This window comes from Haliotis cracherodii, unplaced genomic scaffold (assembly GCF_022045235.1).
Source record: "Haliotis cracherodii isolate W230 unplaced genomic scaffold, xgHalCrac1.p SCAF_3, whole genome shotgun sequence".
NCBI lineage: Eukaryota > Metazoa > Mollusca > Gastropoda > Lepetellida > Haliotidae > Haliotis > Haliotis cracherodii.
Genome location: NW_027266286.1, coordinates 21751954 through 21766012, shown reverse-complemented (window position 1 = coordinate 21766012; position 14059 = coordinate 21751954). Strand labels below are relative to the sequence as shown.

At 44.8% G+C, this 14059-nt stretch overlaps 1 protein-coding gene and 1 long non-coding RNA gene across 3 annotated transcripts in view; one reads left to right on the top strand and one right to left on the bottom strand.

The window, feature by feature from the left end:
• The window catches only part of LOC139475861 (uncharacterized), a 43516-nt gene extending 42440 nt beyond the window's left edge, over nucleotides 1–1076 (top strand). Inside the window, exon 3 of the long non-coding RNA XR_011654027.1 lies at nucleotides 787–1076. This is a non-coding gene — a long non-coding RNA (uncharacterized lncRNA). The remainder of the gene's footprint in view (nucleotides 1–786) is intronic.
• On the bottom strand, nucleotides 54–13939 carry LOC139475860 (PIH1 domain-containing protein 1-like). 2 transcript variants are annotated; one of them, XM_071259074.1, is made up of 10 exons: nucleotides 13787–13939; nucleotides 13214–13298; nucleotides 11379–11446; nucleotides 9694–9811; nucleotides 8420–8563; nucleotides 6836–6932; nucleotides 5049–5123; nucleotides 4262–4349; nucleotides 830–973; nucleotides 54–201 (listed from the first exon to the last, which is right to left on the bottom strand). In XM_071259074.1, the coding sequence occupies exons 1-10, from the start codon at nucleotides 13853–13855 to the stop codon at nucleotides 163–165; spliced, it is 927 nt and encodes a 308-aa protein (XP_071115175.1). In that variant the 5' UTR covers nucleotides 13856–13939; the 3' UTR covers nucleotides 54–162. The 2 variants fall into 2 exon arrangements, with proteins under 2 accessions (XP_071115175.1, XP_071115174.1); XM_071259073.1 differs by lacking the exon at nucleotides 54–201 and having other exon boundaries at nucleotides 749–973.
• Between the last annotated feature and the right edge of the window lie 120 nt (nucleotides 13940–14059).

Sequence of the window (14059 nt, the reverse complement as noted above, 5' to 3'; positions counted from 1 at the left end):
ATTTTTAGTCTATCACATGGGAAGGAATGCAGAGAGTCACCTCACGTCACACACGTCACATGGAACCTGTTTTAGAGAGGTCACTCTTGTGGCACACTGTCATCACCATAGTGTGATAGTGTTGTTCTATCAGTGTTGAAACATTATGTCGTGTAGTAGACGCTATGACAAGGGCTGTACTGGCATAGTGATTGTCAGAATCTGAAATACAAAATTGAGATAGAGATGTACTCTGGACATGAAGATCCCTTGCTAATATAATAGGATAGCTTGCATGGCTTGGGCACTGTACTTCAGGGGCTTTGGACCAGACAATCCAGTGAATTGACATCATGAGCATCGATCCATGCAATTGGGATATGATGACATACATCAGCCAAGCCAGCGAGCCTGACCACTGTCCCCGTTAGTCATCTCTTACGGCAAGCATGGGTTGCTGAAGACCTATTCTACCCCAGATCTTCACGGGTAAAGAAGAAGAAGAAGTTGTAGAAGTACCGGTAGTCTATTTGGTGTTTATCTGCCCAAGAGTACAATAAATAAGACAAAGGTTTTGCACATGATAAGGTGGGACAAAAGTTACACGATCTCAATAAAATATTTTTGTTACATTACACAGGGAGATTTCTTTTCAAATATACAGTAATATTTTTTACAAGCTTAACATTCTTTGCTGGTTATTATTGATTGAACTTTGTTTGTTGATAGATACATGTTTTGTGATAGATACATGTTTTGTGATAGATACATGTAGAAGGAACTTGGGGTATAGTCTTCTTTTCAAAGATCAGCAGACGCAGAGAGACTCTGGACAGACATGGAGTCCTACCTTGTTCTTCCTGTGAAACTGTGAGCCGACCTCCTCCTGGATGACGTTGTATGGCAGGTAGATGTCCAGGTAGTAGACATTGGAGCGAGTGTCCAGCACCACACGGTCCTCCCCCACGTCCAGGGTCAGTGTGCTGGCCGTCTTCTGAAACAGTGGATGGAGACATGACATGCCCGTGTGTGGAGTGGGACTCTCCCCGGTGTCTGTTTACAGTATAGGTCACAGGGACAGACACACTATAGTTGTGTTGGGGGACATGACATGCCCGTGTGTGGAGTGGGACTCTCCGTGGTGTCTGTTTACAGTATAGGACACAGGGACAGACACACTGTAGTTGTGTTGGGGGACATGACACACCTATGTGTGGAGCGGGACTCTCTGTGGTGTCTGTTTACAGTATAGGACACAGGGACAGACACTGTAGCTATGTTGGGGGACATGACACACCTATGTGTGGAGCGGGACTCTCTGTGGTGTCCGTTTACAGTATAGGACACAGGGACAGACACTGTAGCTATGTTGGGGGACAAGACACGGCCATGTGTGGAGCGGGACTCTCTGTGGTGTCTGTTTACAGCATAGGACACAGGGACAGACACTGTAGCTATGTTGGGGGACATGACACACCTATGTGTGGAGCGGGACTCCCTGTGGTGTCTGTTTACAGTATAGGACACAGGGACAGACACTGTAGCTATGTTGGGGGACATGACACACCTATGTGTGGAGCGGGACTCTCTGTGGTGTCCTTTTACAGCATAGGACACAGGGACAGACACTGTAGCTATGTTGGGGGACAAGACACGGCCATGTGTGGAGCGGGACTCTCTGTGGTGTCTGTTTACAGCATAGGACACAGGGACAGACACTGTAGCTATGTTGGGGGACATGACACACCTATGTGTGGAGCGGGACTCTCTGTGGTGTCTGTTTACAGTATAGGACACAGGGACAGACACTGTAGCTATGTTGGGGGACATGACACACCTATGTGTGGAGCGGGACTCTCTGTGGTGTCTGTTTACAGCATAGGACACAGGGACAGACACTGTAGCTATGTTGGGGGACATGACACACCTATGTGTGGAGTGGGACTCTCTGTGGTGTCCGTTTACAGTATAGGACACAGGGACAGACACTGTAGCTATGTTGGGGGACAAGACACGGCCATGTGTGGAGTGGGACTCTCCGTGGTGTCTGTTTACAGTATAGGACACAGGGACAGACACACTGTAGCTATGTTGGGGGACATGACACACCTATGTGTGGAGCGGGACTCTCCGCGGTGTCTGTTTACAGTATAGGTCACAGGGACAGACACTGTAGCTATGTTGGGGGACATGACACACCTATGTGTGGAGCGGGACTCTCCGCGGTGTCTGTTTACAGCATAGGACACAGGGACAGACACTGTAGCTATGTTGGGGGACAAGACACGGCCATGTGTGGAGTGGGACTCTCCGTGGTGTCTGTTTACAGTATAGGACACAGGGACAGACACTGTAGCTATGTTGGGGGACATGACACACCTATGTGTGGAGCGGGACTCTCTGTGGTGTCTGTTTACAGTATAGGACACAGGGACAGACACTGTAGCTATGTTGGGGGACATGACACACCTATGTGTGGAGTGGGACTCTCCGTGGTGTCTGTTTACAGTATAGGACACAGGGACAGACACTGTAGCTATGTTGGGGGACATGACACACCTATGTGTGGAGCGGGACTCTCCGCGGTGTCTGTTTACAGTATAGGACACAGGGACAGACACTTTAGCTATGTTGGGGGACATGACACACCTATGTGTGGAGCGGGACTCTCCGTGGTGTCTGTTTACAGCATAGGACACAGGGACAGACACTGTAGCTATGTTGGGGGACATGACACACCTATGTGTGGAGTGGGACTCTCCGTGGTGTCTGTTTACAGTATAGGACACAGGGACAGACACTTTAGCTATGTTGGGGGACATGACACACCTATGTGTGGAGCGGGACTCTCCGTGGTGTCCGTTTACAGTATAGGACACAGGGACAGACACTGTAGCTATGTTGGGGGACAAGACACGGCCATGTGTGGAGTGGGACTCTCTGTGGTGTCTGTTTACAGTATAGGACACAGGGACAGACACACTGTAGTTGTGTTGGGGGACATGACACACCTATGTGTGGAGCGGGACTCTCTGTGGTGTCCGTTTACAGTATAGGAAACAGGGACAGACACTGTAGCTATGTTGGGGGACAAGACACGGCCATGTGTGGAGTGGGACTCTCCGCGGTGTCTGTTTACAGTATAGGACACAGGGACAGACACTGTAGCTATGTTGGGGGACATGACACACCTATGTGTGGAGCGGGACTCTCCGCGGTGTCTGTTTACAGTATAGGTCAAAGGGACAGACACACTATAGTTGTGTTGGGGGACATGACATGCCCGTGTGTGGAGTGGGACTCTCTGTGGTGTCCGTTTACAGCATAGGACACAGGGACAGACACTGTAGCTATGTTGGGGGACATGACACACCTATGTGTGGAGCGGGACTCTCTGTGGTGTCTGTTTACAGCATGGGTCACAGGGACAGACACACTATAGCTATGTTGGGGGACAAGACACGGCCATGTGTGGAGCGGGACTCTCCGCGGTGTCTGTTTACAGCATAGGACACAGGGACAGACACACTATAGCTATGTTGGGGGACATGACACACCTATGTGTGGAGCGGGACTCTCCGCGGTGTCTGTTTACAGTATAGGACACAGGGACAGACACTGTAGCTATGTTGGGGGACAAGACACGGCCATGTGTGGAGTGTGACTCTCTGTTGCTGCTACCATGTGGTGTCCGTTCACAGTATAGGACACAGGGACAGACACAATCCTCATTAAAGTTAGTCTGTTTATTTGTTGTTTAAGCCACATTCAGCAATATTCCCATTAAATGATAGCGGTCTGTAAATAATAAAGTCAGGACCAGACAATCCAGTGATTGACATCAACAGTATCGATCTACGCAATTGGTATATGATGACATTCATCAACCAAGTCAGCGAACCTGACCACCCGATCCCGTTAGTCGCCTCTTAAAACAAGCATTTTATGGCAAGCATGGGTTGCTGAAGACCTATTTAATCCCGATCTTCACGGGTTTAAAGTTAGTAGTCGTGTGAAGTTTGACTGTTGTTACACTGGTGATGTCACTATTTCATGAAGCCTGCGAGCGAGCTACCAGCATGGGTATGGTGTGGACATAACTGGGACCGAGATTCTAAACAATGATCAAGGTTTCTGGCGTGCCAAATGGTTGCAATTCTGCACATCAAACTGCAGCAACCCACACGACTGGGCCACCTGTGCCCCAAAACATAACAGAAATGGGAGAGAAATGAACCTCTCTATGAAACAGAGGACGTCAACAACATGGACTGTTACGTACAACTTTTGGAAGCTGGATTTCAGCCACAATAAATTCAGGGTGGCCTTCCGCTGGTTCCTGGACTAACGTGAACTTTGGTTCTGGGCCTCTGCAGACAGAACATCACATGCATCACAGAACCGGTAAGGGCAAGATAAGTGAATCAAGTAAAATTGTACAGTTGCATTCATTAAGGCTTATCATCACGTATGTTTAGTCTACACGGAACTAATTTTTACAAGCCTTGTTGAAGGAAAAGTAATTATTTTGCAAAACAAAAGTACAGTTGAATGTCCTTATATCAAAATCCTCATGAAAATAAATCAACTTATCCGGGTATTGTTGTAGCTCTTTGGACTATTTATGGAATAAACCAGGAATTCAACACACAAAGTTTGTTTGTTTGTTGTGTAATGCCACACTCAGCAATATCCCAGCTATATGACGGCAGTCTGTAAATAATCGAGTCTGGACAAGAAAATCCAGTGATGGACATCATGAATATCGATCCATGCAATTGGGATACGATGACATGCATCAACCAAGTCAGTGAATCTGAGCCCCCGATCCCGTTGGTCGCCTCCTATGACAAGCAAAGTCGCATTTTATGGCACCCGGGATTTTGGTTTGACGAGGGAACGCATTAACCACTAGGCTACCTGGCTGCCCCACCAGGGATTAGACACATCTGAGTTGGAGACAATGTGGGGAATCGCACCTGGGCCATTTGCGTGAAGAGCCACATAAGAATGTACGATACAATGAGCACAGAAGCAGCTGGTTAGGGCTACTATTACACTGAACTCACTTCTTGACTTCGGTAGTGGGTATCTCCTGCACCAGGGGCTTGGCCTGGGGGGTGGGAGTGGGCGTCTGGGGGGCCCTGCAACACAAGGATTAGGTGAGTGAGTGAGTGAGTATGGTTTTACGCCGCTTTTAGCAATATTCCAGCAATATCACGGCGGGGGGACACCAGAAATGGGCTTCACACATTGTACCCATGTCGGGAATCGAACCCGGGTCTTCTGCGTGACGAGCGAATGCTTTAACCACTAGGCTACCCGACCGCCCCCACAAGGATTAGGAGAGATAAGGTTTAACATGAGCTACATCCTGATAATCTATCGAGGATTTTAGGAGGAATTGAATAGTATCTCATTTTGAGAGGAAAGTCCGAAGAGACATCTCCCACTGCAAGTATTGTCAAGCCAAGAAAATGGGCTTTGAACAAATGTGGAGTCAGCGAAGGGAGGTAACTCTGCATAGCGAATTTCAGTGCCTCATAATAACCATGCCTCCAACAGAAGATGAGTGAGTGAGTGAGTAAGTTTGGTTTTACGCTGCTTTTAGCAAAATACCTGCAATATCACAGTGGGGGTCACCTGAAATTGGCTTCACACATTGTAGCCATGTCAGGAATCGAACCCGTGTTTTCGGCATGGCAAACTAACGCTTTAACCACCAGGCTACCCGACCGACCCCCAAAAGTAGATGAAACATAACATGGCCTAATGTATGGAAAGTAAGCTGACATAATCGTGGTACTACTTGAATGATGCCTTCATACTCTAAACATAGAAATTAACGTAACTGTCTCCATATTGTTTCCTGATACTTCAGCTTTGCTGGTGTTAAGTTTGGCTGAAGATGGGCCTTAAATTACTAAAATCAGTATGGCAGAATTAATTCACATGCTGCCTGACAAGAGCGATGCTTTCTACATCGGTAATCTTTTAACATTAAGGTGAGATGAGGTGAACTGGGGTTTAACGTCGCGTCCAAGATTTTTGCACTTATATAGCGACGTGCATGTACGTGTGTGTGTTTGTGTGGCTGCTTGTACTAGTCCGGACTGATGCCGATTTATAGTGCTAGCTCACTGAGATACCATGCCGCAGTTTAACATGAATACCCCACATAGACACAGTATACTGACTTCGAGCCGACCAGTCCTTGATTTAGCCCCTTTATGCCGAGCACCAGACCATCTTTTAACGTCTTTTGGTATGACGCGGTCGGGGATCGAACCCCGGACCTTCCACTCTCCACATGGACGCTGTACCACTAGACCAAGGAGGTGGTCTTTAACAGTAAGCATAAACAGTACCAACACAATAGTTTTCTAGACAAGTGGTGATGACACTTAGGACGTTTGACCAAATGTTAAGGCTACATAAACAACTATCATTAAACTGTTCCCTTAATCAACAGATATTGATAATTTATCAGATAAATAGGTACTTGGTAGTTTAGTTAATACATTTGATAAAAGAACTTCAATTATTTTTTTTGTAAATAAACATGGAAGAGTTCAGATGAGAGTGAGAACATCCTGATGACCAACTCACCCGCCGTCCCACTCTCCTGCCGACCACTCACCCATTCCTAACTCACCCGTCTCCTCACTCACCCATCCCCAACTCATCCATCCCAAACTCACCCGTCTCCTCACTCACCCATCCCCAACTCATCCATCCCTAACTCACCTGTCTCCCCACTCACCCGTCTCCCCACTCACCTGTCCCCCACTCATCCATCCCTAACTCACCCGTCTCCCCACTCACCTGTCCCCCACTCACCCATACCCCAACTCACCCGTCTCCCATGTCCATGATGAAGGGCTTGGACTTGGTGCGCACGTTCTGTTCCTGTAGCTGACCGATAGACTTGCGGTTCTTCAACACCACATACTCTACAACACACACACACTTACATGGTCAGTCACAGCCATGTAGGAGATTGACAACAACACAAGCTGGACATAGCTGACCTACAAGATGTTCATGTGTAAATAACACAATGTTAAATCTTCTTGTTACCAGCCTTACCAACCCGTAAGTTGCTATTCTACAAAACACAAATCCCAAAATTTATCGGCTTTAACTTAAACTGAATTGTACCTCTTTACCATGTTAACTAGGTTGGTTGGTTGATTTGTTGTTTAACGCCACACTCAGCAATATTCCAGCTATATGACGGCAGTCTGTAAATAATTGAGTCTTGACCAGACAATCCAGTGATTGACATCATGAGCATCAAGCCATGCAATTGGGAACGATGACATGCATCAACCAAGTCAGAGAGCCTGACCACCCGATCCCGTTAGTCGCCTCTTACTACAAGCATGGGTTGCTGAAGATATATTCTACCCCGGAATCTTCACGGGTCTGTTAACTAGGTATTGGAGTTTAATGCTGTAAATGCTACTTCAAGCTATGTCACATGATATATCTATGAAATATTAAGCCTTCATTTGTATCGCTGATAAACACACGCCCACATGTCACTGATAGACTCGCATCCACATGCATCTTCCATACGGGAAGGGAGTTAACTGTCCATAAAATTCCAGTTTCTACCATTGCCAAACTAGGCTGGTATTTTATGGCTCGATCAGAGTGCCACCAACGGCTATGAGTCCGCCAAAAGACAAATCGACTCCAACTCTCATATCACTTGCATTTGGCTGCATTTACTTGCAAAATGGCCCATCCTGTCAAGACGATTGGATTGATAAATCTACATTGTAATAAAACGGGTCTTGCTTTGTGAAGTGCATCAAATCACTTGAGAACATAGATTATAACATGAACAGTTTGGGACACTATCTGTCGACGCACAGTAGATGGTACAGATGCAAAAACCCAAATATACCGTATATCGCTGTGTATAAGGCGAGTTTTTCATACCTAAAATGAGGGGGTTAAAAAGGGGGGTCGTCTTATACACGGAGTCGAAGATCTCACGTTTTTTTCCAGGTGTGTCACTTTCAGCTTCCACTGGCAATGTCGACCAGCTTTCGATAGCCATCCCAGCATTTGACAATAAAACTTCGCATTTCGTCCTAAATAACTGTTCAAATAACTATTTCCATACATAAACATGATTTGTATCTGATTTCTTTGAATAAAGTTGAATATTTTCTGCAAATAAAGTCGAAATGACCCTCGCCTCGATCCAGAATGTCAAGCCAGCTGACACGGTAAAACAATCAACATCCGTGAGTAGAGAGCCGGAAGTACCGGTAAGCATTTGCATATTTCACATGTGACCTAACATGTGATAACCGGTGAAGCTGAAATCAATTCCCGTTGTTTTTACAGTTGTATTAACAAGTGTTGGAGACGGTGTGTATAAGTGAATGTTGAATAAACACGCTGAATGTGATGCATATCTCACCTTGGTTGAGCTGGACGTCATACTTCCCCTCAATCCCCTCACGGGTCACCTGGATGAAGAACGCCAGGAACAACTTGCCGATGTCTAGCTTCTTCAGGAACGTGGGATGGATGATGACATCATAGGCCGTGCACCCAGCGCCACCTGGTACAGGACATGTTCATCTATACTCCTGTGTACTCAGCAACTTTCAACAAATGGGGGCGGTGGGGTAGCCTAGTGGTCAAAGCGTTCACTCGTCACGCCGAAGACCCGGGGTTTGTTTCGCCAAATGGGTACAGTGTGAAGCCCATTTCTGGTGTCCCCCGCCGTGATATTGCTGGGATATTGTAAAAAGCGGCATAAAACCATACTCACTCACTTCAACAACGCAGTGACATTTTGCTACCACTTTTTTCAGCTAGCATAGTTACATATATGGTAGTAAATATCAACCAGACCACATGATTTTAGTTTTTTGTTTGTTTGTTTTTTAACGCCACACTCAGCAATTTTCCAGCCATATGACAGTGGTCTGTAAATAATCGAGTCTGGACCAGACAATCCAGTGATTGACAGCATGAGCACCGATCCACACAATTGGGATCGATGACATTTATCAACCAAGTCAGTGAGCCTGACCACCTAATCCCGTTAGTCGCCTCTTACAACAAGCATAGTTGCTGAAGACCTATTCTACCCCGGATCTTCACAGGCCTTTCTATTGAGACTTCTGTTCATGAACCTACATTTGACAGCATTCAAAATCAGTGTAAGGAGTAAATATGTCTATATTATTGGTCAGCCGAAAATACCTGCTGAGGGCATCATTTTGTAATATATTAACATACAGGGCATGTCCAAGGCCACATGAGCTCATGGTGAACCACATACTCATTCAATGATACATTCCTGTTTCCTATCTCAGGATGTTCCTGTAGGTTGCATCAAGCCTGTTGCAACCTCATGAGTGACTGTTCTAGTAGAAATTTTGAAGAATTAGTTCTGCAGTTCACTGCATTGAGACCACCTGTGTATTTCACTAATTTCATGAACATTTGGTCCCTGGATTCGAAAAGATTTGCAGCCAGGTGTAAAAGACTTCAGTTTTCCACTGTTATCAAATATGAATTGCTGTGCACTTGTGGTGGGAACTATTACCTGCACTGGTGCATCCTGGCAATAAAAGTTACCTGCACTAGCAATGTTTTACCTGGTGCAGCTTGGATATGGCGAAATCACCCTGCTGTTGTGTGCTGAGAGAGCAATGTTCGACTGGTCTCACACCTGCCTACCTTTATCCATCTCTGCATGTGGTTCTCCAATAGACATGGGTATCCGGAACCCAGTCGGGTCGTCGGACTCCAGCAGCTGTATCAACTCTGCCTCTGTCAGGTCTTTTGGTTCTGGTACCTGTCAGGTGTAGCACTGGCGAATTAGTGAGTGAGAGTGTGTGTGGGGGAGGGGCAGGATGGGAGCGGGTGAGATAGTGTGAGTGAGAGTGATTGATAGGGTGATTGATGGAGTAAGTCGGAGTGAGTGATAAAGAAAGTGATAGAGAGAGTAAGAAAGTGAGAATGTGTGTGGGGGAGGGGCGGGATGGCGGGCGGGTGAGATAGTGTGAGTGAGAGTGATTGATAGGGTGATTGATGGAGTAAGTCGGAGTGAGTGATAAAGAAAGTGATAGAGAGAGTAAGAAAGTGAGAATGTGTGTGGGGGAGGGGCGGGATGGCGAGCGGGTGAGATGGTGTGAGTGAGAGTGATTGATAGAGTGATTGATGGAGTGAGTCAGAATAAGAGAGTAAAACATTGAGAGTGAGTGATTAAGAAAGTGAATGATTGAGTATGAGAGAGTGATAAAGAGAGAAAGAAAGTGAGAAAGTGTGTGAGCATGGTGATTGAGTATGGTTTTATGCCTCTTTTAGCAATATTCCTGCAATATCACGGAGGGGGGAGAGAAAGCAGGTGAGAGAGTGAAGGAGGGCAGTTTTGTTGTAGTCAGTAGTGAGTGACCAATATTCAACCTACATCACAGATCCATGTCTAACGCACATGAAGAAACACAATCAGCCAGGTCAAACACTGACTTGAATCAATCCTCATCATTTGTTTGTTGTTTAATGCTGCACTCAGCAACATTCACGCTATGTGACGGAGGTCTGTAAGTAATCAAGTTTGGACCAGCCAATCCAGTGATTGACATCATGAGCATCGACCCACAATTCGGATACGATGACATGCAATCCTCATCAGTTGGCCCTTATAACAGGCAGTGTCAGAGAATCATATGAATATTACAAAGTTGATAAACACAAAATGGAATGTCACAGAAAGAAGTAGGTTGGACTAGTCTTGCAGCATCTAAGGTTATCCGTGGTATTATATGTCCATTCTATTGATTAAATACCCTGGACCCATTTGCCACCATAGCATCATTTCGGAAGTAACATCACCATCCCCATCCCCATCTCTCTTATCACCTAAAAACCTAGCTCAGAATTTCCCTTGCTCTTCAGCTTCAAATAAACAAGTAATCAACATGACTCTCCCAGGGTACGATTTCATTCTGTTTTATCACCTGCAGCCAAGTTGGTTGGTTGTTGATTGATAACATGAGCATCGATCCATGCAATTGGGATCGATGACATGCTTCAACCAAGTCAGCGAGCCTGACCACCCGATCCCGTTAGTTGCCTCCTACGACAAGCATAGTCGCCTTTTACGGCAAGCATGGGTTGCTGATGACCTATTCCACCCCGGATCTTCACGGGTCTCTATATTGTTGGAATATGATTACACACAATCACCCAGGTTGCACATTATACACATGCCAATACACACGCCTACTGGTAGTCATGGTTAATGACAAGCGCTGAGTACATAGAACCTATGCTGTCACGAAACCTCCCAATGGAGAGACAGGCATTACACAGTTCTTATAACCATGATACACGAACATCCCATAGAAGCATGTACTCACATTATCTGAGACACACACATTGATGAAGACTTTGTCATTCTTCTCTGTCTTCATTTTCACGCAGAATCCTGCAAATAGATGACACAAAAACCTGCAAAATATTTGAGACATTCAGAAACTGTGAGACACAGAATCAAGTACAATTAATACATTACACGTTAGAATGGTTGGTTTTAGTTTATTCAGTTAATAATATCACAGACTTGATATTAGGGTGTATAACAAACACTAGATATTTGAGTGAGTGAGATCTTGTAGAACTACAGAAATTCCATCATAATCACACTCGTAGCAGGGATGAGGTTTATACTGAGAATCACACTCACACAGGGGGACCACATGACAAGGTAACACTGGTGAGTGCTTTCAGCTCCAATACATCTATTCCGGCTAGACATAACAGATAATGCTGTGTGTGATGTCATGCATCTTCTCGAGGCAAGGGAGTTAACTGACTAAGAAAGTCCAGTTTCCACTCTTGACGAACGAGGCTGGAATTCCATGGCTCGATCATAGCTCCACCAGTGGCTATTACGGGTTATATCCCTCCATATCTCTCCTATTGACCAATCAGATTCACCCTCTCATATCACTTGCATTTGCTTCAAACAAAATGGCAGCCCCTAAACAAGACAATCTGATCGATAATCAAAATCAATATTGTTATATAACAGGCCTAACCTCGCGAAACACATGAAATCATTTGAGCACCATGATAAAAAACATGAAAAGATTTGGAAAACATCTGTTGACGTTAAGTTGACTGTACACATGCTTTGCAAATCCTGCATGAAATCTGCACGTTGAAATCCATGTTCCTTATGAACTGAATGCCTAGTTTGTTACGCGATTTTGATTGGACTATGCATAGCCTCGAAAGTCCAGCCAAAATTTAACTTTGGAATTCGAGCCTAGTTTGGCAAGGCTGGAAACTGGACTTTCATAAGTCAGTTAACTCCCTTACCTCGGGAAGAGGGACATCACGTCATCACAGAACACTGACATCTCATAACAATACCAAGGAAACAAGGGAGATAATCATGATCCTTCATTCCCTACATACAATACTGTAAATCTGTATTTTCCAAAAACAAATGTGTATTATACACAAGAAAATATGGTATGGGCTGCTTATACATGTTATAGAGAGGACTACCAGATAAGTCTTAAAATTCATCAGGGGGTGCATAACGTGGCAAATACGGTATCTTGAAGAATCAATTTTTAGCCAATATATTTAGGTGGGTGCCCTTGTGTTATCAAGTCAAATACTTTCCTTTCCCACATTAAGCTGACACGCAGCGATATAACTTGAATACTGTTCAAAGCGGTGTTAAACCCAACTCACTCACTCACTCAAGTCAAATAAAAACTTTGTGAAACTTTATTTTGTACCATAGCACCAAGGTAATCTTGGTTACAGCATCACCTTCTGATTGACAAGAGATATACCGTATTCGACGTAATAAGCGCCCAGGGTGCTCTCAAAATTAGAAATAGGGGGCTCTTATTAGAATATTATTTTGGCGAAATAAAACAAAGGATAAATTTCATGGTTTATGCTGACACCCTGACATGTTTATATATGACAGATATATTTGTAACTGCCCATAAGTCAGGGTGCATATAACACACGAGTGCGTATTACACGCAAATAAATAAGTCTTGTGTACATTGATCAATCGGAAGGGGTGCTAATTGGGATTGTTCACTAGCCAATATGTTAGCAAATATTGCAGTGGCGCTTATTAAATCGAATATGATACTTCTCATACACACAGAGCACTCATTGACATACTCAAGCTCTACACATGCAACATGTCTTCAGTCCCTACCTGGTTTAGGCACCAGTGTGGTGTACCCTGGCCCCTCCGGCTGGCTTCCAAGGTCTCCCCCCATAGGACTGCCTGCTGCAGGATCCTGGAATCACATCAAGAGTTGAATGACATTTCTCGATCATCTCCATATGTGTGATTGAATTCATTAATTTTAATAATGAAATACTTTCACCAATACTTTGTTGGCTTGACTTAACATTCATTCATTAATAATTAAATGACATGACAATTGCTTTTTATCAAATCGAATTGGGGTATAAAAATGGCAACAACGCAATGTTTGCCAGAGATTAAAATTAAGAGAACAGTTATCTGTGAAAATCATTAGTTTCTGTTTTTTTTGTAAATATGTTAAGTTTTATTGATATCCCCAAATCGATCAGTGAGGTTATTGAATACATGTCCGATTCCCGGGTCACGAGGTCCGTGTGAAAATGCCCGGGTCACAGGCCCCAGAAGATGGCCATATATATCTGACACACCGAACCCTTAATGTCACTATCCTACTTCAGGGGCCTGGGTTAGAAACTACGTCTACGGACTCATTTTCAACATCAAGAATATTTTTACCGTATCTAACATTAATCGACTCAACAGGCTCTGGGCTTCATCAGCGCTTGGTTCCAGCAGAGAAGTCATTTTAAAGTGTCAGATCGACAGCTTCTCAAAATGTACTGCAATTTTCGTTCCCAACCAAAACATAAACATGCTACAACATGGAGGCGGCCATTACGGGTGACATATGGATCCAATCACCGTTAAGATTACAGCTACAGACCTTGACCTCAAATGACCGATTTATTTACACCAATCAACATCGTTCTAAGTACGCAACGGTGGAAC